The following is a 27,269-nucleotide window of genomic DNA, read 5'->3' on the forward strand; positions in this document are numbered from 1 at the left end:
GTTCTAGCTAGGAGAGCACGCGTACATACTTAACCCTTCGGCTGGTTTGTGTACGAGTCGCGCAGGCACAGAGACGACGACGCGAGAAATTTTGTTGCTGCGGAATTTAGATGAAATTGCGCGAATTACTTGAGCGCTCGGCGCGCGCGTGTGTGCATACGTGGTCGGCTTCCTCATCTTTCTCCTCCTGTTCCTCTTCCTCTCGCTCTTCTTCCTTCGTCGGTCCGCGCGAACGCAAACTCGGATCGTTTCCGTTACGCGCGGAGAAACGCTTGCGAAAATTCTGCACGTACCGAAGCATAGCCATCCTCGCGAGCAGACCGTCGTGGAACGCGTGCAGCTTTGTCCCTCGTGAGCCGCCGATCCTTTAAGATAAACCATCGTGCTGGATCGTTCGATAAGAGCGAAAAGAATCCCTGATTCTTTCCATTCGAAAATTCCAAATTTTCTTGTATCTCTTTACGCGTAATTTGTATTTGCAGTCGATTCAGGATCGATGCGACTGCCCTCGCTGAAACGTAACATAACCTGCAGCAGAAACGAGTTCTCCTCGGTTAACCGCTCTGTATTTAAACCTCGAATCACGCGAAATTCCTCGCGGAAGGCGTAAATAAATAAATGTCCATACGTAACCGGTAACCCGTTATTAGGGCCGGTGTCACCCTACTCCGGGCAAACCCGACACCCCGAGCACCTCTGTCTCTTTCCCTTGCCCGTTGGTCACGGCTCGTCTCCCCCTAACTCTACCAAGCTTCTCTCGTTCGCATCGCGGTGTATGGTAAACCAGCGTGACGTCAATGCGGAGATTCGCTAAACCGAATTGCGCGGCGTGACCATTTTTGTGCACGACGGTGCGGTCGATGTTGCGGCGAATCTCCTTCGTCTTTCCGATGAAAATATTCAACCGGCTACGGTCGCCGGTTAGCGCCATCCTCTCTCAGTGTACGCAAGATATTCGTATATCGCGAGGTATTCCGCGTGTGGTGCGGCAAATTTGGGATTCGAGCGACGCAATAATTCCCCGTTTCCTGTTATATGAAAGAAGCAGAGAACGGAAAGAGGACGGCTGGCTGTTAGCTCTGGTTGGTCCGGAGGATGCGGATTCGATATCGTAGCGGTGCGGGCCGCTCGTATGAAAGACGACGAATCCGCAACCCTCGTAATACGAGTGCTCGTAAAGTAGCATTCCCGTGTAAGTCCTTCTGTCGGCCGGTCGACTACCATCTACGGCTTTCTATTATGCATGCGTCCCTTATTGGCAGTAAACGTGCTCACCCTCCTTTCGAACCACCCCAAACCACTGCACCCGTTCTGTTCCGCTTCGTCCGGAATTACGGCCGTAAGCATATTTCTAATTATAAGGTCGCGAGGAAAGGCCTCACGGACAGACGGAGAATCTCATAAATTATGGAGGAACGAAGCGATTTGGCAGAGGAGGGTAGAGACAGAGAAAACCAGTAGCTCCCGGCAAGACACGCGTTTCCTCCACAGCAGAGTGCGCAAAAGTTCCCGCGCGTAACGCCAGCGGAAAGATCGGCGGAGGAGAAAGAGAGAGAAAATGGAAGTGCGGGGTTGAGTCGTCGGGCGATAACGCGAGGCATGTTGGCGTTTACGTTTTGATTCGTCGTAACGGGGATTAACGGGCGGCGCAAATACGTTCATCATCGACCGCGTGAAGCGTCCGCGTTTACGCGGTTACACGCATACCGCGCGTATGCAAGCGTATATGGAGTGCGCGCGATCCGCTCTCTCGCGAGCCCATTCGCCGCCACCAATTTGGCATCGAGAATGGTCCATAGTCATTAATGGGTCGTACGCGTTAACGATTATGTTTCGGCTGTAATCATTGGACCGATTGTTCCGATCGTCGCGCTAATAAAGCGTGATGGCCTGGTCCGGTGTACTGTCCGGACATCGATGACGATGACGATCACGTTAGCGATGGCGCTCGCCCGTAATTGCTCGATCGCCGTGCCCTATAACTTTTCCAGTCATCGAATGGCGCTACGCGCGATTACTCCAAATTGCGCGACGATCATTCGTTTAACGCAAAAACACGTTTCAGTATCCGATGACTCCTACTCGGTGAAACGACCGGTGAATGCGAGTTAAAGCGTTACGTACGTTGGAACGAACAATTCGAAAAGGTCTCAGGGGCGAAGCGTTTAATCCGGAAAATTCGATCAGCGTTTGATGCAAGACGATGGAAGCGAGGGAAACGTTGTTGATTTGGAACGCGTTGCGAATGCGGATCCGCCGATTAGCAGACACTGGCGCTCCGGCATCTCGTTTTCTCCGGATTGTTGGAAGGCCGACGAGGGGCTGAAGACGGTGGGTGAAAAGGGGCCGAGGACGGAGGCCGAGACGCGCAGCTAAGACGTTCGCGGTTTCGCGCGAGGGGCCGCATAGGTCCTTCGGCGTAATTACGTTAACCGCAACCGCCAAAAGCCGATACCGCTCTGCCAGGGACTCGGAAAACGCCGTAATCCGTTGCCAACCTACCTCTTCATCTACCCTTGTGAAGGAACGACCAGCTTCCGGCTGCTGTATACGCGCGTTACCTATTCGTCGATGAGCGGCGCAACCTCGAGATCTCGTGGTTCTCTCATTCTACGGCACAAATCGGTCTCGACGAAGGTCGAGGGAAAGCAGGAAAGGAAGGAGGAGAGTACTAATACGATAGGAGAGAAGGTTGGAAGGCGATCGAGCGGCGGGACGAAGGCCGGAAACACATCTACGCGCTCGATGAATTAGTAATACTGGAGGTCTTAGAGCCGAAGGGACTTGTAAGCTGTAATTGCATTAATCGGGGTGATATTTTGGGCTCAGGTGTCTTCACGCCCGATACGGCTCGTTAATAGCCGCCATTATCGTTCTAGCCGCTTGTCGCGGACGAACTACCATCTCGCCGTGCCCCGAAACTCCACTCGTCTCCAAGTTTCCAGAGTGGCAGGCTCTAGCTTTGACGTTTATCGGATCGGACGACGACAGACGCTTCGATGCTAACATTTTTCTTTTCGCGCGAAACGAATTGCTTTATAGAAAAGGAAAGGGCGACGCCACAATTTCGATTACCCTCGACTCGTTTGCACGAACATCACGATCGTAGCGAACGATTTGACGATAGGGTTCGCCATGATTACGAGAAGTCTGAGTAGGACACGCGCCCAACATAGGCAAGTGTCGTTAAAGAACTGTCGACAGCCATCAGGAGAAAGGGATACACGCGGAAAAGAACGGAGCAGCAAAGAGCGATGCAGAGCGGGAGGGAGGAAGGGATGGGTTAGGACGAAACATTAATCTCTCGCGGTGGCAATATCGGGCCGATGATATTCGAGGCACGAGTATTATAGAGGAGCCGATGTCATTAGTCGGCCGCGTGTGCGTGTGTGGCCAGGATAGCGGAGAGCGGCGCTAAGCGGACACCCTTGCACCCTGTCTAGCGTGTGGCGTCCCCCAATGCTTTCTCTTTCTCCTCCTCCTCCTCTTCTCTCTCTCTCTCTCTCTCTTTCTCTCCCTCTCTTTCGCTCTCTCTTCGCCGCTGTCTCCGGCTCGACGCGCGCGGTTCTGCGCCGCGCGGCCCTGTGTCCGACGGTAGTATCGATATGCAGGACCGTGATAATCGATTGCCGCATTCCTCGAGATGGAGCGACGCTGCGCGCTTTGAATACGCCAGAGGGCCCTGATCGTGCACGATGCATACGAACGTTCATCCCTTGCCGCCTCTCTATCTCTCTCGATCCCTCTATACATTCGCCCTACCTCTTTGTTTCCCTTTCCCTCGCGATAGCACGCACTTATGGATATGCATGTATGGATGAAGAGGCGTACCGGCACGCATACGCGAGCGGATTCACGCGTACATTCGGTCTTCTGGATATTGCTTTTTCGTCGCTTCGCCGAATTCGTTATCAGCCCGCGCGGCTAACGAACGCACGCAATGTCTGTGTGTGCTCTTCGGTCGGCTCGCCGACGCCTCGGGTCGAACGCCGAAAGGCTCGGAGGCTCCTTAGGAAAAAACTAACGATTAGACCGTGCGCCGAGAAGTTTCTATAGATCGCGTGGAACACGAGTCGAACGTGGTCGGCGATCGGTAGCGAGTAGAGCGGCCATCGCTCGAGCGTAGTGGCTGCGGAGGTGCAGAAAGGGCCCTGAACGTTGGAGCTCGCGCCATCTACCCTTCCCGTCACCCCTGGCGCGGCTCGGTTATTGTTCACGTTAATTGATGCGTTATGTTTGATGCCGTTGTGATAGCCATTGTACGCGGGGTGTCCACTGATAACTGAGTTACCGACTGCGGCGGCCAGAGTGCACTCAAACCTAATTATCTCGGCCCAACTGCGACTGCCGCATTGCGTTGCCGGCGAAATCGTGCGCCACATGGCTCGCCGATACACATATCGTTCGCTCAACCAGTCCGCGGAAATCCCCGCGTTTTCTCCTTCTTCTTCCTGTTCCAAAATCAGATTGCGCCAAAGTGAAACGTTTCGTTAATATTTTCTCCCGTTCGTTCGAGCCACGAAGGCCAGTTAAAGTTTGGAGTAGAGAAGGCAGTGGTCCGGGAACGACGAAGAGCCAAGCGAGCGGATGACTCTTTTGTACCGGAAGTTAAACTACAAAGAGTATAAAAGAGGAAAGGTTGACGCGAAAGGATGGAATGAGTGTGGTAAGGGATGGGAAAGGAGAGAGAAAGAACGAAGGCGTTCGCCCGGAACAAAGAACAAAGCCTCTTTCGTGGCGGTGGCCCGCGGCGCGATTAGACCGGCCTTCCAATTAACCGGTCGAAGGTGCTTTCGGGTGCAACCCTGTCGTAAACTCGACTTGTTTACGCGCCGATTGCGAAGCGAGCCGCGGCGAACGGAAGCTCGCCACGATAAATTCCAAAAATCAATTCCGTTGCCGAACGAACCGAGGCTTTTTCGGCTTGCGCCACCGAAGACGAGGTCGTTGTCGCGCAGAAAGACGGCTCTCTACTGGCGTCGTACGGTGTTCGAATGTGGAAAAAATGAATGGCGTGGATGGTCTCCCGTTCGGCGGCCGCGGCACCGAGTCGACCAAGAGGAGAAAGCTGGCTCTGCTTTTTTTTCGGCGGTCCTCCCTTTTGCACGAGGAATTCCCATCCGGCGCGGTTCTTTATTGTCCAGCGAAATTTACGGTCGACACCGAGTCGCGGATCCTTCGCAATAATTCGATCGCCGCGACGCCACGACGTCCCGCGTAGCCGCTTAAAATTATTTGCCAACCAAGGTGAACGCGACCGAGAATGCCCCCGCCCCGCTATTATAAACGTCGTATTTGAAAACGTATTTGAAAATTCCTCAAATTTTATAGCTACGGTAAATCGAACGATACGATCCTCCTTCGTTATAATAACCTTCGATTCCTTCCCGAGGGATACTCGCGAGCGGAGGAGCGCGCTCTCTTGACCGAGGGTCGCCGCAGAACCTTTCGACCAAAGCGACCGGCTATTTCCGCGACCATCGCCTCTTCTCTCTCTCATTCTCTCTCTCTCTCTCTATCCTACATCTTCCGCGATTCTTCCCCCTGCCATTCTCGACTCTGCCGTTCGCGTCGCGTCGTTCCGTCTCCTCCGGCTTTCCGTCGTGGCTTCGACCCCCACGGTGTCCGCACACATATCGCAGAAAATTACATTTTGTCGGTTGTAAAGGGAGCGTCGTAAAAATCGTAACGCCGGCGACGCTGACTGCGCCGCTGCACGCCGAGCGAAATTGCACCGGCCCTCCGCTTATCTGTTGCCCATCAACATTGCTCCACGCTTGATAGACCCTTTGTAAAACGTCATTCTACGGGCTTTTATGCGCTCGCTCCTAGCCAAGCCCGAACACGCTCCATGGATCCTCGTTTTCGCCATTCCTTCGTGCTTTTCCTTTCAACAAATTCCTCTCCTTACCCATCGAATTCTATTATTCAATTTTCCTTCGACTACCAGTCCCTAGTTTATCGCGAAACAAGACGTCTCGATGGAAATTCCCTCTATAGCTCCTACGTGTCTTCCCGATCAAAGAATCCAACTGCAGGTAGAGCTGACCATACGGGCGAGAACGCCTCGTTGTCCCGGCGCGTCTGTGTCGCCGGTACCGCAAAGCCCCGTAATTAAACTCGGTGAGCGTCTTAGATGCAAAACGTACTTAGTAAGCGGAGCTTACTCGGTCTTCCCCTCTCACGGACGGTCTCTTCCGGGGCTCCTGCACGGCTCCGGGATCCTAACAGAGCTTTACGAGAGAACCAAGGGGTTCTCTGGACCGTCCAGCGAGAAAGGTAGTTGGAGAGGGTTGGGACGAGCCTGACGCCAAACTATCTTTCTCTCCCTTTCCTCTCCACTGCGCGGGCGTTGATGGGTTTTCCAATCCCCAAAGTAGAAGCTGGCACGTTCCGACGGCCAGCTTCGACTCGAAACTATGGATCTAGTTTCCACGAGGGCAAAGCAGCTCTTCGAGAAACCGGACAAGAGGAAGACGAACGGATGCCTTGCAAACACAAACTCCCACTCGCTTTACCAAGATTCGCGAATACGAGGAATCGAGTTGGGCAAGAACTGCTCCGACCGATCAAAGCGCTTGGGAAATTCGCCGAACGAAATAATCGTTAGAAGACTATGTGCAACGATATTGTTGAACGCGAATAGGAAACGGCAGGCAGTTAGTCTAACAAGGATTTAGAAGAGCAACTGCCGCTTCCTCGAAGCTCTGCCAACTAATGCAGACATATATCACGGAATAAAGCGACCGGTTTTCGTCGAACCGCCTAGAGTCCCTACCCTCTGTGCGTGTTTCTCGCAGGCATTTTCGGTATTGATACGTGGCCCGATCGTTCGGTCGCAACCCCTCGGCCGTCGAACGTAATAAAGTAATGGCCAGCAGCTTCTTTCCATTCTTGAGGCGGCCGCAAATACAGCGATCTCGCGTGGAAACGGCGTCCGTAATGAGAAAGAGTCGAGGAAAAAGGCAGGTTCATGGAAGTGGAAGAACGAGGAAGGAACAAGGTCGTTCCGAATCGATCTCTCGAACGTGTCTTGGTCGTGGAGAAGCGGAATTAAAGGGGTCGCCGGTTCGGTAATTGTCGGCAAATATTAATAACCGCGACGGGGGCGACAGCTCGCGCGAATTCAACGAGAGAGCGAGTGAGGCAGAAGAAGAGGCAGACGGAGAGAAAGCCGAGCCAAGCTTCGGGCGGCGACTTCGCGAGGGTGAACCCACCGAACCGGTTATACTCGAGAGCAAATACATAATGCCTGGATGATTTTCCGACGACGAGGGAGGAGCCGGGCGTGATTGAAATTCGTCGACTGGCTTTGACGCAATTACCGCATCTCCGTTCTTCTATCCGCGCCGTCACGGCAACGCGTCGCGAGCTTGTTCCTCGTAATTTCGCAGTAAAAGGCCGAACTTCCTTGCACCTACGTAAGCAGAACGACTTAAGAAACGCAAGATAACTCTTGGCTGATTTTACACGAACCTACATATAGAGAAGTCTAGCGAGGTAGTCTCGATCGAAAATGGATCGCAGAAAAATCAGTCCGGATACCTGACTGAAGGTGGAAGGGGGTTGCGGACGGTCAAGTTTCTCGAAAAAGTTTCAGGGAATTCGTTGCGAAAGGAAGCCCCGAAGGTGCGCGCCATAAGAAGCCCTTGTTCTCGATATCCTTCGAGAAACGCGGCCCGGACTTATTCATCGACGATCGTTCCCATACCGTTCACGATTACGTTAGTCCGCGCATAATCGTTCGGTCCTAGTCATATCCGGCTCGGCGTGTTCGCGGTGCTTCGCACGTATTACGTGACCGATCGTTTCGTCAACGTTTTCTCCGGCTTTCTACGAATACGCTGCTCCGAACCATAGCTACGTTCCCTTCCAGAGGATCGGATTGGTCGTGTTGGTTGAGTCGACGCGGATCTAGGAATCTGAGAAACCTCTGGCAGGCCTCCGCGAAAGACGGATTAGTCCTTCAGTGGTAGAACTTGTACGCGTAAACAATGTACCCGGCTGTTGAACGTAGCAATCCTATATCCAGGACGATGGAACGCGACCGTTCCAGCGCGAGTACGGGCGTGTACACGCGAAGCCGGGCCTCCTCTCGGTCGATAGCGTTAGCCACGCGTGTAACGCGACACCGTATATCTGCTGGTAGATTGGAGACGACGATCGCCGTCCAGGGAGGTCGGCTGTCTTCCACCTGCCATAATTCCATAGAGTCTCCTACTTCTTGTCCCTTTTCCCTTTCGCCCTCTTGAATTACTAAACGCGTCATCGATCGACAAAGACGCCAGAGACGGAGCGACGTGAGCGCGATGAAGGTGCCTGGTTCGAAAAGAGACGACTGATTAAAGCGAAAGAGAAAAGGAGCACGTCAAAGGTGTCGAGAGAGAAAGAGAGAGATGGAAATTTGTTCGTTTGGAGAAAGAAACGAAGAAGCGAATCGGAGAAAAAGGTAATCGCGGCGAACTCGGACGGTAATCTCGATGGAAACGGTCGCGCAGGGGACGCGTGACGCTAGCGAAGAGCGGCGGGGGACACGACTAGGGGGAACTGGAAATTCCCTTTGCTGGATGTTTAATGCGGCAATCTAGGGGCGTGATAAAGTGCCAAACGAATGCCGAAAGGGAATCGCGAAACGGCGGCGTGCGCGGTGAGTGGCTGGACCGCCCGGCACAATGCTGGCACAAGCCATTACATTGTATAAACACGGCCGAGAGTCGGTCGGTAGAGTTTTGCGGCGGAGAGAAGAGCCACTTGAACGGAACTGAAACGAAAGGAAAAGAAAAGCGACCGCGACTGCGGTCTCGGATTGAAACGCATCCACCCTTCCGGTACTTCTGTGTCGTTCCTTGCCCTCTCTTTTCTCTGCGCGCGCCACTCAATCTGTTCCCTGCTTTTCTCCTTTTTCCATTCCAGCCGGCGAGAACGCCGCAAACAATCCCTTTGCGGGTGCCGCCTCGAAGAACAACTCGAATGGATCTCGTTTTCCGCGTGCCGTACGTCCCGACATTCTGCGATACGGCTCGGAATCAACCTCCCCCGCGGTTAGCCGCTGTCGCGCGGAAAAACAACGTCCTCGATCGGAGGAGGATCACGGTGTCCGCTCCGCCGTGCTGCGCCGCGACGTTCCACTTGCCAACGGGTTATCCCTGCCACTCTGTCTAAGGCGTCTCTCGACCTGCAGCTCTTACTCTGGTCGCACCACTGGAACAAACTCCACTCTCGGCTAGATCGTAATTACGATCAAATTGCGCGCGAACTTCCAGTCGAATCCCTAGGAGTCGCTGGAATAGCTGCGTCCCTCTGCAGCTTCGAGATACTATCGTAATATAACCTACTCCGTTTCGTGCATTCGCAATCCGACTATTACCGTCAATTCCTCGGTTCTTTCGCCGGAGCAGTTTAAGGCGCCACTTCGCGAGCAAAGCAGCCGTTCCGATAGGCCAAACGAGTTCGTTTTTAAAGACGCCAGGCGTAACGATGCGTTCCTTTCGGATTTCGCCAGCTTTCATCGCGTCGTTAAATATTGCAAGAGCTCGTCGTAAGCTGGCGGTGCCTCGACTCCGCCGCACCCATCCACCGTCCCTTTCTTCTGTATGCCGTTTTGTCGACGGAAAAGAAGAATAACGTTCTTTGCATACTCGGATTAAAAGGCAAACAGTCCTTTGCTTTTGAAGGGGCGAGGCTGGGGGTGGCGGCAGGAGGATTCATGCACGTTTGAAAGGAAATTTATGGGAATTAATATCGGTTCCCCCGAGCGGCACGGAGACGGAAGCAGCCTAGAGGTAACTCGATTCTAGATGTCTCGGGGACTCGCGGAATGCCACATGTACGGCAGGGAACTTTAAGAATTTAATTCGTGGAGATGGTCGTTTTTTTTTTTTTTTTGTTTGTTCCGCTTTCGTGGAAGTTTGAAAAGTTTCTCCGTTTCTTTATCCTCGGTACATTCCACCAAATAAAAACGGGAAGGGAAGACATGCGCATTGTCGCCTTCGCGATAGCCATCGAGGAGAAATCTATCAGAAAATCCGTGTCGTTACGGAGCAACCTGGGTAAGATGTGCTGACACGTCCGGCACGGTCCGCGTGGCAAACGAAAACGAGGTGAAAACGGTCGTATAACGACAAAAAATCACCATTAAGCTGCCGTATGTTTCCCAGGGGATGCTTCCTTGACTCTTCGTGACGCAAAGGGATGGCATTAAACGCGATAAGCTAAAACATTTCTGGCTGTAGTACGCTGCGGGAACTCGATGCCAGTCCCCTGATCGGTGTTTTGGATATTCGGGGAAAAATGAAACGTCATCGAGCAATCTGTGGACGCGTGGATCGCGTATCGATAGGGGAGGCGAAAAAACAGCGGGGTTTCGTTCGCGGGGGACGCCATGGGCTGCTGGCAGAAAAAAGTGGAACAATGCTCTGCTTTTAGTAGAGAAAACATCGCGCGCTTTCTTCGCCGTATGAATATTTAACGAAATTCTTCTACATCGAGGTCCAGATGGTACCGAGCTTGAAACACCGGTTTCTTCTCTGCGAGATACGAGGTTTACAGGGGGAAATAATATCGGGCAGGGCAAGGGTGGCGCTTACGCGACTGCAAATCCAAATTACCCGGTTCGATGCGAGGTCTACGCGCGAAAAAGGTCAAAATAGTTTCACCCCGAGAGAGCCGTTCGGCAAAGAGCGAGCAGCCGCACACGGACGAAGAAGACCGGCCGATCGAGCGAACCATTTAAAAAAATAACCCGGCATTAGAAAGCCTCTGATCTTATTTTATCGGTTCGGCCCGCGATTACCACGATAACCATCTAGCTAACGTTTTTCGGACTCCGCATCGCCACCACCGCCTTTGCCATCGGCATTCGTTCGCATTATGTTTAACGCGATTCGTTCCGTTTCGTAGATCCTCTATTCTCCCCTTTCTCTTTCTCTTCTTATTCGACTTTTATTTGCCGACCAACGAAGCCGAGACAGTTTCCCCGAGTTCGAGTTTCCACGCGAAAACGGACGCCGCGAATTCGCGTCAACGTCCGTTCGAGCAGAAGAGAATGTCTACGCTTCTTTCGTTCCCTCGATTCGTCGCTAGAGATCCGTAGACGGCGTATCGCGTCGAATGGGTGGCGCACACGAGCGTCGACGTCGATGGAACACATAATCCTGATATCTGTCGGTTTTCGGGCAATAAAACACGCGTCCCATAGCGCCGAAGCCCCCGAAAACTGCCGCTGCTCGCTACCGATAAAGCAACGACTCGCAGATACGGATCCCCCGGCGTCCCATTCGACTCGACAAACTTCTGTCGATCGTATTATTTTTTTGCCTTTCTTTGGTGGATTCCTTTCTGTCTTTCTTGCGCTATAGCGGCCTGATCGGCGCGTAATTGCCAGTCCTTGGACGTAACGAGCTTCGAGGTCAATCGGCTCCCGTTAACCGACGAACGTGCGCGCGAAATGCGTTATCACGGCGCAGCCCTATCATCCCGCTCCATCGACGATCATACTTACCGATAATATAATATAAATCGGGCTAAATTAATGTATGCCGGTCGTAACCCGACAGCGATTGCTACCTTTAAAACAATTATCCGGGAATAGACGTGTTACCAACGACGCGACGCGATCCTCCCCTTTCGAATCCACCGAACTGGATCGACTCCTCCTTCTTCTCCAGACTCGCGTCTTTTTCCTCGTTTTCGCGTCGATCGATTCGTCAGGGACGAACACATCGAGCGTACGCTCGGTTTTTTCCATCTCTCTTTTCGATCTCGCCAAAGGGTTCGAGCCGAAGGCAAAGAAGTCGGGCAAAACGCTACTACGGCTATTACGTTTCCGCGCGCTGGACCTAGTAACCAGATCGGTCGGTTTCGAATGACCCACACTCGAACGCGATGTAAACATTTTCGTATCGGTAGCGTAATTCAAGCGCCGCACTGGTCGCAAGTTTCGTCTCTTGCGGCACGCTTCCGCCATGTCCGACCACACCTGAACGCTTAGACGAAACGTGGACGAAAACGTTGAAGAAGCGAAGCTAGGAGGAAGTTCCGTATTTGTTTCTGCGGTCGTTGGAGTTTCTTCCGCCTGTTGGCCTGAATCTCGTTCGAGACACGATCGTTGCCCCGGCAGGCAGTTTCGCGACGCATGTTTCGTTTTCGTTCGCGTTACGCTTGTCTAGCCTCTCGATTTCTTTCCTTCAACGCGAATCTAAAGCTCGTCTGTCCGATAAACAGAATCGCCGAGCCCGACGATAACGTATACAACGGATGTTAATAGGATAAATTAGTTTGTCCTATGAAAACAAGCGGCGAGACGAAACAGACGCTACTCGAGCGAATGGTCGCGAGAATATTTCGTGGCCCGGAAAACCGAAGGGACGAGCACGAAAGAGGATTTTCCCTGGTATACCTCGCCGCCGGATACCGGCTATCCCGATATCGGATAAAAGAATAATACGTAAAAGCGAAAAGCTTTCGACTTTACGACGTTCCGTGGCATGGAAACCAGTCCAAGGGTAGCTACCCTTCGCAGGCAAGGGAGCCGAACGCGTTTGACCCTCTCGGGGATGTTACCACTGGCAAACTGGATTCCGATGACCGATCTCCATTTCCATATGGGTCATGGAGTAGAGAGGAGGGTGGCGAAAAGTTGTCGCCGCAAAATTGATATTTGAACGAGAAGCGACCCTAGCGCGCGCGTAAGAGAGAAGGGTGAGAAGGCACGATTGTCGCGGCGAATCTCTGGCAGTCGTCCCGAAGAATCGATCCTCCGTGCTTCGTGAGGCGACAAAAAACGGCCTCTCCCCTCGTGAAACGCGAGCGTACGTGCATGCGTTCGGAGAGAAGCAGAAAACCGGAAGACATCGGTTCGCGGTTTCGTCGATTAGCCTGAAGGACGGACTCGGTCGGGCATCGGTTCCAGCCGTCCGAAATTAGCATTCGCACAGGATACACGGTCTAACTACTATCGACGTTCGTTGGACTATAATCGTCCGCGGCGAGCGGCGTGGCTCGAGCGTAATGTTATTCAACGGACGGCTTTTGTATGGATATCGAGAGAGCCGTAGAGCACAGATGCTGTCCGTCGGAGGAGATCGAACTGCTGCTGCGTCTCGAGTAGGTGCGTAAGAACCCCTTTAAACACCGGGTAACGGCTGTTTCCACCGCTCCTCGGCCCTCGAGGACGTATTCGGGCAAGATTACGCGCGCTCGTCCACACGCCGCAGTTCATCCGCCTTCATGAATCGTAATTACGCATTAAGTGTACGCGGCCAGCTTCCACGACCCTAATCTTGGCTCCTCGTTATCCCTTTCCGAGGATAGATCTCGTTCAACGTTCCACCTTAGGAGTCGTCGTTGCAGCTTCTCGAATACCAGACGATCGGATTTCGCGGAAAGGGATTGGCACGAGGCGAATTAAAACGTATAGGGAAAGATATAGCGGAATCGCGAATCGACCAGAGAGCAATACAGAGGGAAAGCGGGGATCGTTTTGGGCAGAGTATTATTAATTTTTCCTAAGCAGATCCCGGTCATCGACGAAGAAGGCCGCGGGCTAGGAAGGAGCGAGCGCTGCAGGTGCCGGGAATGGTCAATATAACCTCAAAATGTAAATCATATTGCTATTCCCGGAGGGACTGTTCTCTCGTTCCGGCAGGAGAACGTGTATTAAACGCGAGCCGGGTAAGACGACCGGGCCTGTATATTAGTTTCTGCGGGTTTCCCTATTGGATTTGCCCCGTCGCGTTTCCCCTGATTGTTTACGCGGCCGGCCGCTAATTCCCGGAGATAGGCGACGACTTCGAAACAGCCCGAAGCGATACCTAACGCAAAATCTCTCGACGTTGCCGACGCAACGTGGCCGTTCTTTGTCGTTTTCCGTCCAGTTTCTGGCACGTACGTTCCACCCGCGTTCTCTCTCATCGAGATCTGCACGATTTCAGTCGTGACAGCAGCGAGATCGATATCGGCCCACGAGTTCTCGATCCAGCGTTAAACGTAGGCGGACGCGACGACAGAGTTCGCGAGTCTTCTACGTGGGTAGTCCGCGCGGACAGCGGCCAGAAAATTTCTGATCGAACGCACAGCGGTAGCTGATGCATTTTGACGTATCTAGAGAGAGAGAGAGAGAGAGAGAGAGAGAAAGCCCGCTCTTCCTTCTCCCTCTTCTCGTTTCTCGTTTCTTTTTTCTCTCCCTACTTTTCTTCTCCGGTGCATTATCTAATGGAGCATTCTCCCCCTACTCGCGGTATCCCTCGACCCGCTATCTCGATCGCGCAACCCCTGTGCCCCGTGAACGAACCTGGAGGTAATTCCCTTCGCGGGCTTCTCGATCGACGGACGACTCATCGGCGTTCGGCGTACTCAGACGATATCCGTTCGCTCGAACAGCCGTGCTCTACTCCCGGCTCTAATTTCATAATCATGAGCGCGGATTTCTTTTTCTCGGACGCGCGATCGACGGCGTCGCTCGCCAGCCAGCTGTGTCGCGTAGAAACGCAGCGTGACTTATCGATATCGATCGAAGGAGAAACAAGGGTCGTAGAGACGATCACCGGTCTTTCCTACCCTTGGAAAACGCAAAATGCCGCGAACAGGAACGACGAAGAAGGAATGCTCGCGTAGCGATTCTTCGCTTCGCGCTAAGAAGCTGTTACACGGCTGTTGCGCTGGAACCGAGGCGGAACAAAGTCGCAACGAAGACTGTAGGAGAGACAGTTCGCGGGAAGGCCATCCACCGCCGTCACCGAACAACTATTGACTCGCAACGACCGGTATCGTGTGCAACGTACAGCGTAGACATCAAAATTGCCGAACGATCGCGGATGGACCACTTCTCGCAAGACCAAAACCAACGAACACCTTGCTGCTCGTGCCTCGCTCGCGATCGTCCAAGCGGTTCTCGATCGCGGAGTGGGACGCGCGCGGAGGAAAAGTCGCAACGCGAGAAACTCGGGTGGCTTTCGGAATCGTAGGTGGAAGTCAGGCCAGGGCAGCCCTGGTTCGGGGCAATTCTTTGCCGGGCTCGCGTGTATCCTTAGTATGCAACGTATGCAGTCGGTTGTTACCGAAGGAGTGGTTTGCCGAGCGGCCAATGGCGAGTGCTCGAGCTAATTCTAGGGTGCCGCAGCCGCGCCATCTTTGCATCATAATGCTGCGCCCCCCGCTTCTCCCTTGTACCCCACAGGCCGCTCCTACCACCGGAGAGAAGTCTGTCCCCTTCCCACCTTGTCCCACCCCACCCACCCGCCACCGGCGTACTTTGCTTCGTGTCCCTCCTCGCCCTCGCCAACCCTCTCCTCCGCCTCCCTTCTCGGCCTCCTCCTCTTCCTTCTCCACCTCCTCCTCCTCCTCCTCCTCCTCCTCCTCTCCGCACCCTCACGCGAGCTTTCTCCTTACCCTGCTATCGTTGCACACCTATTCGACAGCGAGGAGAAGACAGCATCTGGACGGGAACTTGGCGAGACGAAGAAACGGAGCACGCGAGAGAGAGTATCGAAGAGGGACGAGAAAGGAAAAAAGAGAGAGGAACGCCACAACGTCTCGAAACCGCGTCGTTCCTCGAAAGTCGGCGAGAGCAAGATCGTAACGGAGAAAGACAAAGGTGTACGCGCGGGGAAAGGGGACACAGGTATACCGGCATCGTGATCAGGTAGAGGGGGCAAAGGGGTTGTCTGCGCCTTGTCTGCTGGGAATCAATCATGTATCAGTGACGCTCAACCGGTGTCCACCTGCCGATCGCGTGGAAAATATCGGTGAATCGGATCCGATCGTAATCGTCTTCCCGTTTCGGCTGCTCGTCTAACCTTAGTTCGGAGCTTTCGAATTTTACGCGCGTTATCCTGGATATACAGGAAGCGGCGTGCGAACGAAACGATACTCCGACGGTGTGTAAACTATCTTTTACAATTTCCACGACGCCTGCTCGTTTAATAGCACCCTTCGGCGTGGGTCGGGCAAAAATGACGATGCACTTGCGCGTCCGTGGCCGACTCGCACTCGTTTCCTCGGTGACGAGATTAATTGGACGCTAACTGCCGACTTCCACGTTAAACACAGGGTAGTCTCAGGAAAGGCAGCTCTCGCGTTGTTTCCCTGCGTTCCGCGAAATCCGGCCACCGTAGAAGCGGCAACGCCGTCGATGCCGATCGCAACGATGATCGCGCGATCGAGGCGTCGACAACAAAGGCCAGGTTCGCGAGAGATCGGGGCCCGAAAGTGCCGGGAGCGGGTGATCCCGAGCAAGACACAATGGCCGGACGCGGCGGTTCGCAATAATGGAAAATAATTAAAGCGGACAAGAGGAGGAGGGACGGTTCAAACGCGCCGACCCGAGAGCCTCGACCGATCGCTCGATCGACTTGTCTGCAAGAACGCGTCTGACCATGTCGAATGTTCTTCCTGCGCGCCTCCGCTTTCGCCAGAATTCTACAATCCGAGAATCGAACGGATTTCTTATCGGCTCGGGATAGTTTCAAAGATAGCGAAAATACACGAGAGAAAGCGATCGCCAGCCTAATCGGTGTAGCGAGTCGCTGCAAAGCGTAGTACGCGATACGGTCGAGCAACCGGAGGGCCACGTTCTATCGAGATAAAGTAATCAAGAAACACGGCCGAGCTGACAGCTGCGAGGCAGTCGCGAAAAAAAATTGTTCCCGTTCGCAAATGGTGCGAGGCGTCGAGAAGGGGAACCGGTTTAACCGGGCACCCAATTCGTAGATCGATCGATAACTAGATCGAACGATCGATCGACGTCGATCCTCGGTTAGACATCGTTGACAGGCGCGCACGGTAGCCGACGGGACGATCAGACCCCCGCTTAGACGCGTGTTCGAGGTCCGAAGCCCCCTGTGCTGGCCGTGAAACCCCCCGCGGTACAATGATACGCCGAGATAATTTCGTTGGACTTTGACCGCGCCGGGGTTCCACCACCTGGGGAACCGTGAACACCGCCTACCGTTAAGTCGTTTTGACAGGTGTCCGTCGAAGTCGAAGTCGGAAGAGTCGCACGCGACATCCCCGGTTGAAATTATGCTAAAGGCTTTCGATGTTTCTGCTTTCAGTGATGTACCAGAAACGGCTAAAGAAAGAACGAAGGGCAAGGAAACGCCTACAGGAACAACTGGAACTGGAGATCAAGAGGCGCACGCAGCTCGAGGAGGCGTTGAAAGCAACGGGGGCTTCTTCCGAGCAAGTCAGAGCGATTACCGGTAAGTATCAGTTTCGAGTGAAAATGGAGCGGGAAAAGAGACGAGTTCGCGCGCGCTTGCTCAAGGATTATCGTGATACCAGAGAAAGAAAGAAAGAAAGAAAGAGAAGAGCACGAAGACCGTAGTAGAAACGGGAGAGTTTTCATCGAGTTCTGTTAACTGTTTCCCAGACGATTTCTCTCGCAGAGCCTTCGGGCTACCGGTGATCTCGGAATAAATTAATTAATTCGCCGAGGCAAAGCAAACAGCCTGACACCCGGCAGAATACGATTCCTTGCTTATCCCCTGCCGGCGGGAAGATCCTTACCCCCTTCCCGTTTCAAACACGGCAGTCCCGATGCTCGCCTCTTTCTCGATTCTCCGGTTAAACTGTTAAACGATAATAAACGGCACGATTCTTCGGTGGTAGGGGTTCGGAGGCAGCGAGAGGCACACCGCGGCGGCACCCTTCTTCCTGTCACTAGCAAAACTCGAGCACGAGCTTGAAACCCTTTAAGTGAAATCTCTTATTCCGATATACAACGCGGGTCAGGAATCCCGTTCGCGTCGCAACAACGTTGCTACTCCCGCTGCCGCCACTGATTAACCCTGTCAAAAGCAGAGAGTAGCGATACTAATTTCGAATGAAACGGAGCACGCGAATTCGCCGCTTCGAGACGGCTGTTGGTGGGATCGTTACCTGCTCTCGTAGCAGGACAAACTATTACGAACACCGTGACCGAGCAAAACGCTCGGCCAATTTGATTTTGTTTCTTTTTTTTGTGTGTGTGGTTTAGAAAACGTGAAGGTGGAGGCTCGTACGAGTTCAGAGCCGCCGGAAGCTAGTCCGGTGCACTCGCAGTCGCAGCAGCAGCCTTCGCAGCAACAGTCATCCCAGCAACCCCTTCAGCAACAGCAACAGGCCCAACAGTACAGGGAGGCCCAGGTACCGCGTCCCTCCCAACAACCCTCCACCCCCGAGAAACCGGCATGGGGATACGGCTTGGACCTGATCGGCAGCCAAGCCTCCGCCTTCTGGCAAAACTACCAAGGTCAGTTTGCTGCACCATCCTGTGACTAACCATCTAACTCTCGAGAAGTACAACAACATCGAGACGCTGAGTGGTACGATAACTTTCTGCCTCTTTGTACCGAGTCAATCTGCGCACACGGACGACAGAAAATAAGCTGGCGGACGATAACAATGGCGATCGAGCGAAATTTAAGAAAAACGGCGAGCCTCGCGGGCATCCGTCTCATAGCTACGAGAAGAGGGAGCGGCGCGACTGCGATGAAAAGAGGGCGAGGACCCGTGGCAAACCGCTAATTCGGATAATCGCATTCCCGTATTAGGATCCACTCAATTTTTCTGATCTTCCGGCCGGGTGACTTCGATTCTCGATTACCCAAACAAAAAAGAGGAAGCCTCGGTTTTTCGGTGCGAGGGGGAAGAGACTGCGGATATCGTAGCGAATGGAAAGAAAGGAGAGAAGAAGGAGACAACGGAGGGCAAAGAGACGCGCGTCGCGCCGGTATCGCGCAAAGTAAATTATTCGAAAGATCTGGGGAGAGAGAGAGAGAGAACGACAAAGATAGAGAACAATCACGCCGGGGGCAATAACAACCCCGTACACGGGGTGAGGGTAGACGAGTCGGGGGCGGGCGACGGGGGGCCAGAGTCGGTTCCGACGAGGAAACACGAGGTATTTGAATAGGGTCCCACAGCCACCCGGGCATCATGATGCGGAATCCATTTGCAATAAACAACGGAGATTTAGATGGGGCGACGGGGGAGAGGGACCGCCGGGTCGAGCAACAAGGAGAAACATAGGTCGACGTAACGTTGTCGTCTGAGGTGGATACTTACGCCACTGAGGGGACTTCGGGGCCGCCTTGTCTTCGAGTCATGCATTCTATACGAACAGCGCCTCTCATTCTCCTCGGAGCGCGGGAAAACGCGTCGAGGAATCGCCCGACAAACGAGGGATGGCTATAGACGTATCGAGTTTCGGACAAGTAGAAAGGAATGGTAATTAGCAATATCGGTGCATCGATCGTTTTAAAATCTCGATGCTACTTCTTGCTTGAGATCGTGTGAGAACGAGCTTGAAAGTATGGAGACGCGGACCGAGCGAGAAGCAGAGGAAAGCCGGTCGCGGTTGAAGCGAATCGCAGTAGCGTTTAATAAGCTCGCAACGACCCACTTTTGCCTGTGCGACAAGCATCCGTGGACGATGGTCGCGCTCACGGTAGCGGAATACACGTATGAGTGCCACTGAGTGTAATGCAGAGTTTATGCACATCTCTGGCAAGTAAGGAAGGAGCCGTAATTTCCCCGGCGGCCACCGTGGCTCTCGGTGGCGTTACCTGTCTTCCCTCTCCTTTCTTCCTTCGCTCGCTCTCCCTTCGTTTCCCTTAAACCCTCTACCTTTCTCTCTCATCCCCTTCCGTTCTGTGCGTCTACTTCTCCCTTTCGCTCGCTTTGTCCCTTGCACTCCCGCTCCTTTCTTCTCTCTCGCGTCCCGTTTCCCCCCTCGAGTACGTATATACGTGTACGCGCACAAGCGCACACGACGATTCCTTCGCGTCCATCATCCAGCATCCACCACCCGACGAGTACGACCGAGCACTCTGCCACGCTTTAATATTCAGACTATATGCAATAATTTCGCAGCAACCATAACGTCTCCCCTACTCCGCGTGTCGGCCGCTGTCTGGCGACAGACCGTACATGCCGCACCTCGTCTTCGCGTTCCTCTCCACCTTCCTCCTCTGTCGTTTATTTCCTCTCCTGTCTACACCGTCCCTCCGTCTTCTTTCCAATCTCCGAATCCACCTACTCAATCGCGACAATGCCGCGTCGTCCTATGTTCAACCGTACGTCGTAATCGTTCGTGATCGACAGATTGGGAGATAGATGTCCTGGTTAAACGCCTGTGTTGGAAGCGTGCCCGTTCGCGTCGCGCCGGTCCACCGAGGAATACGCGTGCACGAGTATCCACGGTGAATCTATTACAGCGCGGAAACTCCGAACCGTAAAGCCGGAACGAACCAAGCAACGATACAATATACCGCGATTGGTCGTAGGTTGTAAGTTGGTCGACGCATCTGGACGGGAAATCTTGTTTCTTGACGTCGCATATGCGGGAGGCGAGAAAATAGTACACGACACGCGGCCTGATTCCAGCCGGAAAACGCCGTGATGAGATATTCTGCCACGGTGTTCCTCGCTCGATCCGGGTGCTGGTCGACGATCCTATGTACACACCTGTACGCGGCGCACACGTGCGTGTACCATTAGACGAAAGACAATAACCCCGCGAGAGTGATAAACCGTGACGCGTGTATACGAGCAATATAGAGGCGAAAGGAAGCTAACGCGTCGACACGGGAAGCCTGAAAATGGTAGGGGGCTTGAAAGCGTCCCTCGCCGCGAATATATCCACAAGACACGACGTGGTTTTCCGGCGAACAAGCCAGGACTAGAGAAATCGGGAGGGTAAACTGGAAGGGGAACGAAGCATCGCTCCTGTGTATGCTTGGCGCTAGTTTGCGCGAGGGTAACTAGATGTTAGCGGATGCTGTCGAGAATATCGTCGGTCTCTCCTTCTACCTTTCCACGTGACGATTACGAGACGCGATTCAGTTCGAGGGACTTTTTTCCCATCTTGCTCGCTCCTTCTCGACCTCGTTCAACTATGCGCTTGAATTTATCGCCGAGAAACGGTCGCACACCCTCTCGAAAGGACGGAAGGAGCGCGACTCTCGTCGGAAATCGCGAACGACGGATTAAATTCGCTTCTGTCGCCTAGCCGAGCGAGAGATTCGTGGAGACAGGAGGTGAACAGGAGGTCGCAGTTCGTTCGGAAAAGCGTGAGCAAAGTGGCGGCGTTTCTATTGGAAATCGAGGCGGACGCGAGCATCGTGGCTCGAGCATTCCTCTTCGTTCTCGCCATCTTCGCTTTTTGTTCCGCTCGTATCGCCGCTTTTTGTGTCTCCGCGCTTCTCCATGCACCTCCTTGATTCATACAATTTCACGGTCGGCTTGGTGCTCGAGCGCCTATCTCCACGCATCCTCCGTCTCCGAGCTCTCCTCGCCCTCGCCCACCGCCTTCCCTCGGCCCCCGTGCCAGCGCCCCTGTTCCTCCCTCGTTCACCGTCCGTCTTCTGTTTTACATAAAGATCAGAGCATTAAAAACGCGGCGCTACACGAAATCAACCCCGTGGCCTTCCCGCCGCCGCCTTCGTCTTTTCGTTCTTTCCTTCGAGTCCTTCTTGCATCGTGCCTCCTCTTTCTCTTCCTACTCCTACTCCTCTTCTCGTATATCGGCGGTCTTTTTCTCCTCGACTTTTGCTAACTCTCGACTCGAGTCTTCTGCACGAGAAAGAGAAAGAGGAAAAGAGAGGAAGAGAGAGAGAGAGAGAGAGAGAGAGAGATCGACAGCATTCGAGCAATTACCGCGGCCGGGACACGATCCTCCGGAGGAGTCGCTCCGTTGGATACTCGCGCGAGAAGATCGTCGAACCCGCTACGACGTTTGTTTTTCAGCGCACGAGGTCACGAAGCGTTCGCCGCCTCGGAAATTACTTATTACACGCCGGTGTAATAACCTGGGATTCTTCGATGCCTCTACGGATACGTTTGCCCGCTCTCGATCGAGACATTCCATCTGTATGTTGCGCGATTAAACTTTTCTTCATGCGGGCCCGTAACGTTCGCCCCATGTAAAACCAAAATTATCCAGAAAGAGAGAGAGAGAGAGAGCCAGAGAGGAGTTTGACGGTTGATCGATTCCGAGGGGCGAACCACGATCAAAAGAAGGAACCTCGAAACGAAAGACGCGTGGACGTGGAATTCGAGCGTTCGCCGACTAAAAGACTGATCGATCCAAGCACCGGCGTTTCCAATGACGTTGCCACGTCGTCCGGCACGATACCTCGATTTTTCGAGGAACGGTCAAGCATACACACACACACATATATATATATATATACCGTGTATTCCTTTTTTCCTCCCTTCCCGAGCCACCGCATCGCTACCGCCGCCTTCCACTTCTTTTCTTCGTCTCCTCTCTCCAGAGACGAGTTGGCCTTCTCCTGCGATGCATTGTGCGCCAGTTAATTACGTGCGGATAAACGCAGAGTCATACCGGATACAGTTCGAGAGGTTCTTCTTTCACCGATCTCGCTCGGGGGCCCCCTCCGCCGCAGTCGACAGCCGAAAAAATCGGCGGCCGGGACGAGGGTACAATACCAACCGTTTAGAGGTGAGAAAGAGGGGTAGCAGACTCGTTCGGTACGGCCTGAAATTGTTTTCATTGTTCCGGCGATTTGTCAGGGTATGTAATACGGTAGCAAAACTATTAGTCGCCTGATATCCACGGATGTACGTGCGGCTGCAAGTGCACCGATGCGTTTCGCGGCTACGATCTGTCTCGATCGGATCGACCTGTTCCTCTTCTCCTCGGGGCAAGAAAAACTCTGCCGAACAACGAACTTATCCCCGGCCTACGGTATGGTTGTGCGACGTTCAGGACGAGAGAGGCGCGCAAACGACACAACGCGACACCCTTCGCAATCACAGCCAACCCGGCCGTATCTTGAGCAGTTAAATTGTCATTTGGATATCAAAGGGACGAGAAACACCCCGCGCGCGGATAAGGGCGCCAGAGGTAATTTGGCTCAGTGAAACGCAAACACTCGCGCCCGGCTCCACAGTCCCGTGGAATATAACGGCTCTGACGAACGCACGAATTCACACCCACCTACCACGAAACAGCCCTCAGCTATTGTTGCACAAAGCATAATGGAATCTCGGCCCCGACGTCTCTAGTCCCGCGCGGTCGCGCGACTCGTGCTACGCGGTACATCGCCACGGCTCCGACTTCTCTCCACTCTTCGTCCGTGTACCAGGCCGCGCCTGTTAACTCGGATTTAATAGCCTCCCAATTCGATTTTACCATTGCCCAAGGAGGCACCATTTCACGCTTGCCGATTATATTCGCATCCCCTTCCTTCTCACGCGATTAATCCTTTCGATCGACGGATAAATCTCTCGCTCGGGGCTGTTTGTCGACCTACGTTAGAAATCTCATCGGAATGCTCTACTTTTGTTTGCGTTTGCCGTCGAACTTTCTTTCGAATTCACGATTTCACGATTTCGCCGGCTCGCAGGATTTTCAATTTTCAGCAAGAGAGGGACACGAGTCGTAGCACGCTCTCCTTCTTCCGATCCACGGGCAGGGATACGATCGTGAGGCTGGTCGAAGGGACGTTGCGTCGTCCCGTGGACGCTTAACGAAGTAGACCGAAAGGAAGAGTCCGCCGGCGGTTAATTCGGCGCGATATCATTAAAGGGACATTTTCCAGTTTTCACCCTAATCCTTGCGGAATTCAGTGAGCAAACCTGCGGCCCTTTCACGCCTGCCTTCGTCCGTTATCCCTGTCCCGTCCCTTTTCCTTTCCCCTTTCTCGCAGTTCGCGCTCGCTGGTTTTCCACTAATTACCGCTCCGTTTCATCCTTCGCGCCGCGTTTCGGTTTACGCCTCGACGAAATCGACGCCAAGACATGCATTTGGTCGCAACCGTGTCGTCCCTCTGGCCCTTCCTCGACGCTCTATCAAATATGTAATCGCTGAACCGAATTGTTCGCAAGATCCGCGACATGACAGAGATAACCAACGAATTTTTTGTGTTTTCTTCCCTGTCGCAGAGTCTCTGGTGCAGGAACTCGAGCTGGAGAGAAAATCGCGGCAGCATCAGGCGGCCGAGAGAGACCAAGTGAAGTCTCCTCTTCAAGGTGGGTTCAACGACGCTTCCACGCCATTGAATCTCGAGCAAACACGGGCGCCGGTGACTTAGTACAAGAGACGTCGGCGTCAAGATCGACCGGTAAAAGTTACGCGGAGCCATCGCGACTAGCCGCCTCCGGACACGGAGGGAGGTGAAGAAAATTCGACGTTCGACCGGAACGTAACTCGATTCGTGGCCGGATCAGCGAGCAGGAATTTCTTGCGACAAGAAACAAAGTTCCGGATCTTTAATTAGAAAGTCTCGGGGATGGCAGTCGCGTTTCGACGGGGTTGTTTCTTGCAGCGGCGTCACCGGCACACGCCACTGCCGGATTCGAAACTTGCCGTCGCCTCTTGCTTCGCGGAAACTTGTCGAAAGTTCCAGGCTCCGCGGCAAAAACCGTCTAACCGATGGCGCGCGCGATTTCGACGCTCTTTCTTCGTGCCTTTCTCTCTCTCTCTCTCTCTTTCTCTCTCTTTTCGTGTCTGTTTCTCTCGGTCTCGAAGACCCCCAACGTGACGCTGCACGTAAATAATCGTTTTTCTGTCCGCGAACCAAAGTCCACCACGGCTTGGCAGCCGCTTAACGAGTGGTCCGCTTAATTGGCCGCGGCTTCGCAAAGTCAACTCTTCATCGGCGGAATGATCGTTCTCCGTTTACGCTTTTCTCTCTTTTCGAAATTAACCGCGCCGCCGAATGTTTTCGGGGACCGTGGAGCGCCGAAACCGTGACAAGGTCCGTCCGTGCAATCTGCGTATCCTCTTTCTCGAGTGTAACGCAGCGATGTTAGGGATAGCGTAGGAGGAAGGTAACACACGGGTGAAGAAACGAAGTAAATCGAGTCCGGTGGACTATTAAAGCGCGTGGTGATTTTCAATCATAAGCGACAGTTCGATAAAAAGTCGAGTGGCGGCTCGATCACAAAGGCGCCCTAAGGGCCGATGAGTCGACCCGTCTCGTATTTACGAACGCGCCCGATAGGACCCATCCTCGGTCTCTCTTTCTCCCGAATATCCGCGTCTCGTCCCTTTCGCGTTCATCTACGTCTCAAGAGGCAAGGATAATTAGTGAGCGGCGCCGCTTCCAGCTGAACGATCATCGAATCATTCGCTCGGTCTTCTCTCTTATTCTCAAATCGGTCGATCGCTTCATCCGCCGAACCGCGTGTACTCGATCGACGATAGGAGCACGGGGGACAAGAAGCACGTTTACGTTATCAGGCTACGCGATTCTTCTCTCAAGCGACACACACCAGGACACCGAACTCTTGACCGCCGCTTCTGTTTCAGAATCCCGAACGGGTTACTACAAGAACTCCGTTTTGTTCACGAGTGCGACCTAGAAGAGGCTGGAGGAAAGCAGAAGAGGGGCGGAGCGTGTACCAGCGAGCAGCCAAAACGAGTGATCGCGATCGATCGAGACAAGGAGCAAGAGAAACGAGGGAAACGGCGTCGAAAGTGGCGCGTACCGAGCCATCGGACTCTTCGTCGTAGTTTCGTGTGATTCGCGCGGCTGAGGCGACTAAATCGGCCCACCATGCAAAGTGATATCGATCGCGAACGGACGAGATCACGTAGCTTCGAATACACGGAGAAGAGAGTGCGCGTGCAACTGCGCGAGTTTAACGCTCGTGCGAACCAAGCTTACTCGCTCGTCGATCGAGCGTGGCACAGATGACAAAGAACGTTAAACCCGAAACGTCGATCGAACCCACGATGAATGCTCGTTGTCGGTCGCCCCCTCGGGACAGGGACTGCTTTCGGATGTAGCGACAGTCGCAATCGACGACGAGCAAGGATGGAAACACATATCAATGAAACGACCGTAATGGCTGTTCGTTTTCCATCGTTTCTGCAACGCGAAAACGCAGCCATTTTAATCGAATCCGGCGAGAAACGACACGCGAATGTATACCACGTGCAAGGATATACCGATTTACCCAGGGACAGTCGAAACCGCGCGTGACTTTCGTATTTCGCGGAGAACACGGCCGAAAATAAGCGAAATGATAATGAGACAAGCACGAACTTGCGAGGAAATTTATCGGGAGGAAAATAAAGAGACGGAAGATATTTCTAAAGACTGCTTGAGAGTGCGTGCGCGCGTGCATGCGTTCCTAGAGGTACCTATCCCCTAATTACAGATCGACTTTAATTAGTTAATCGTGTTAAGCTGTACGAACGATCGGGCGCGCCGCCTCGGTTTCGAGTATTATTATCATTATTATTAATATTATTTCCCCGACGACGGTGTACCATGAGAAGCCCGATCGTTGACGGGCGTGGGAAGAAAAAGAAAAGCGCGCGCGTCTCGAGATTCGCCAGGCTCGTCGCTTAGCCATCGATCGGAAATTCTTGTACGGCCAACTGCATTTCCGATCTTCTTTCGAACAGCATAATATCGTGCAACAAAGCACAGTTCGCGCGTGGTACCGTAATACCGGACACAAGATCCACAAGAAGCTTCGCGACGAGCCGCGACTCGATTACTCTGTATCATATAGAGCGTGAGAAGCTGTGCGAATGCGAGTGTGATATCGATAGACAGTTAAGTGGACGGAGACTGTGAGAGAACGTGATACATAGATCGACGAGAATTTAAGATGGTGACGAGAACGAAGCTGAATTAGCGCTAGAACGATAGAATACGCTTCGATCGAGATTAGCAGAGTAAGGAGAGTACTAAGTGCGCGTGCGAGAGAATGAGAGAGAGAGAGAGAGAGAGAGAGAGCGGAATAAAAAGAAAGGGGAGAAACAACGGATAAATTCTCCCGTGCGTTTTAAATCGTAACACCTTATTTATATAAATAAACTTAGTTACTACCGTCGACAAGTAAGGCTAATGCATATTGCGTGTGTCCTGCGTTTGCGTTGATCGGCCGCAGCTCGGCGAAATATTTCCGGTGAAACACGTTGGACGCGACCAAGAGGGAGAAGGGGGCGCCCGAGCCGAACCGCGACGAATATTTCCCCGAGGCCGATCCCCGTATTTAAGATCCATGTACAAAGTCTTTTGCCCGTAAGGTTCTTGTGTTGTAAAGTTCACATAATCATAGTGTCTAGATCGTACGTACCGGCTAAAGCCCGTTAAGACGATGCTACACGTAGTGAAACGAGAATTTAACCACCGATAGCTCATCTGTATTTGCCATCGCCACTACCAATCGAACGGGGTCAATCTCGCGATCGAGAATCGCCGGCACGAGACAGACAGCAGTCGACTGACTCGACTCGAGTGCGATCGCGAATCCGGCGTACGATTCGCGAGGACGAGCTCCGATCGATCGGTTCGCGACTGTGA

At 53.3% G+C, this 27,269-nt stretch overlaps 1 protein-coding gene across 7 annotated transcripts in view; it reads left to right on the top strand.

Annotated features, from left to right (window-relative positions):
- LOC126914387 (dachshund homolog 2) overlaps positions 1 to 26,722 on the top strand; it is a 142,437-nt gene extending 115,715 nt beyond the window's left edge. For 3 of the 7 annotated variants that reach the window (XM_050718273.1, XM_050718270.1, XM_050718271.1), the window contains 4 exons: positions 17,052 to 17,198; positions 17,975 to 18,229; positions 23,890 to 23,976; positions 25,259 to 26,722. In XM_050718273.1, the coding sequence (XP_050574230.1) occupies positions 17,052 to 17,198; positions 17,975 to 18,229; positions 23,890 to 23,976; positions 25,259 to 25,311 (542 nt within the window). In that variant the 3' untranslated portion in view covers positions 25,312 to 26,722. Of the gene's footprint in view, positions 1 to 17,051; positions 17,199 to 17,974; positions 18,303 to 23,889; positions 23,977 to 25,258 lie in introns of all 7 variants that reach the window. The other 4 variants (XM_050718276.1, XM_050718275.1, XM_050718274.1 and 1 more) reach the window with 4 other exon arrangements.
- The last annotated feature ends 547 nt before the right edge of the window (positions 26,723 to 27,269 follow it).

This window comes from Bombus affinis, chromosome 3 (genome assembly GCF_024516045.1).
Source record: "Bombus affinis isolate iyBomAffi1 chromosome 3, iyBomAffi1.2, whole genome shotgun sequence".
Classification (NCBI taxonomy): Eukaryota; Metazoa; Arthropoda; class Insecta; order Hymenoptera; family Apidae; genus Bombus; species Bombus affinis.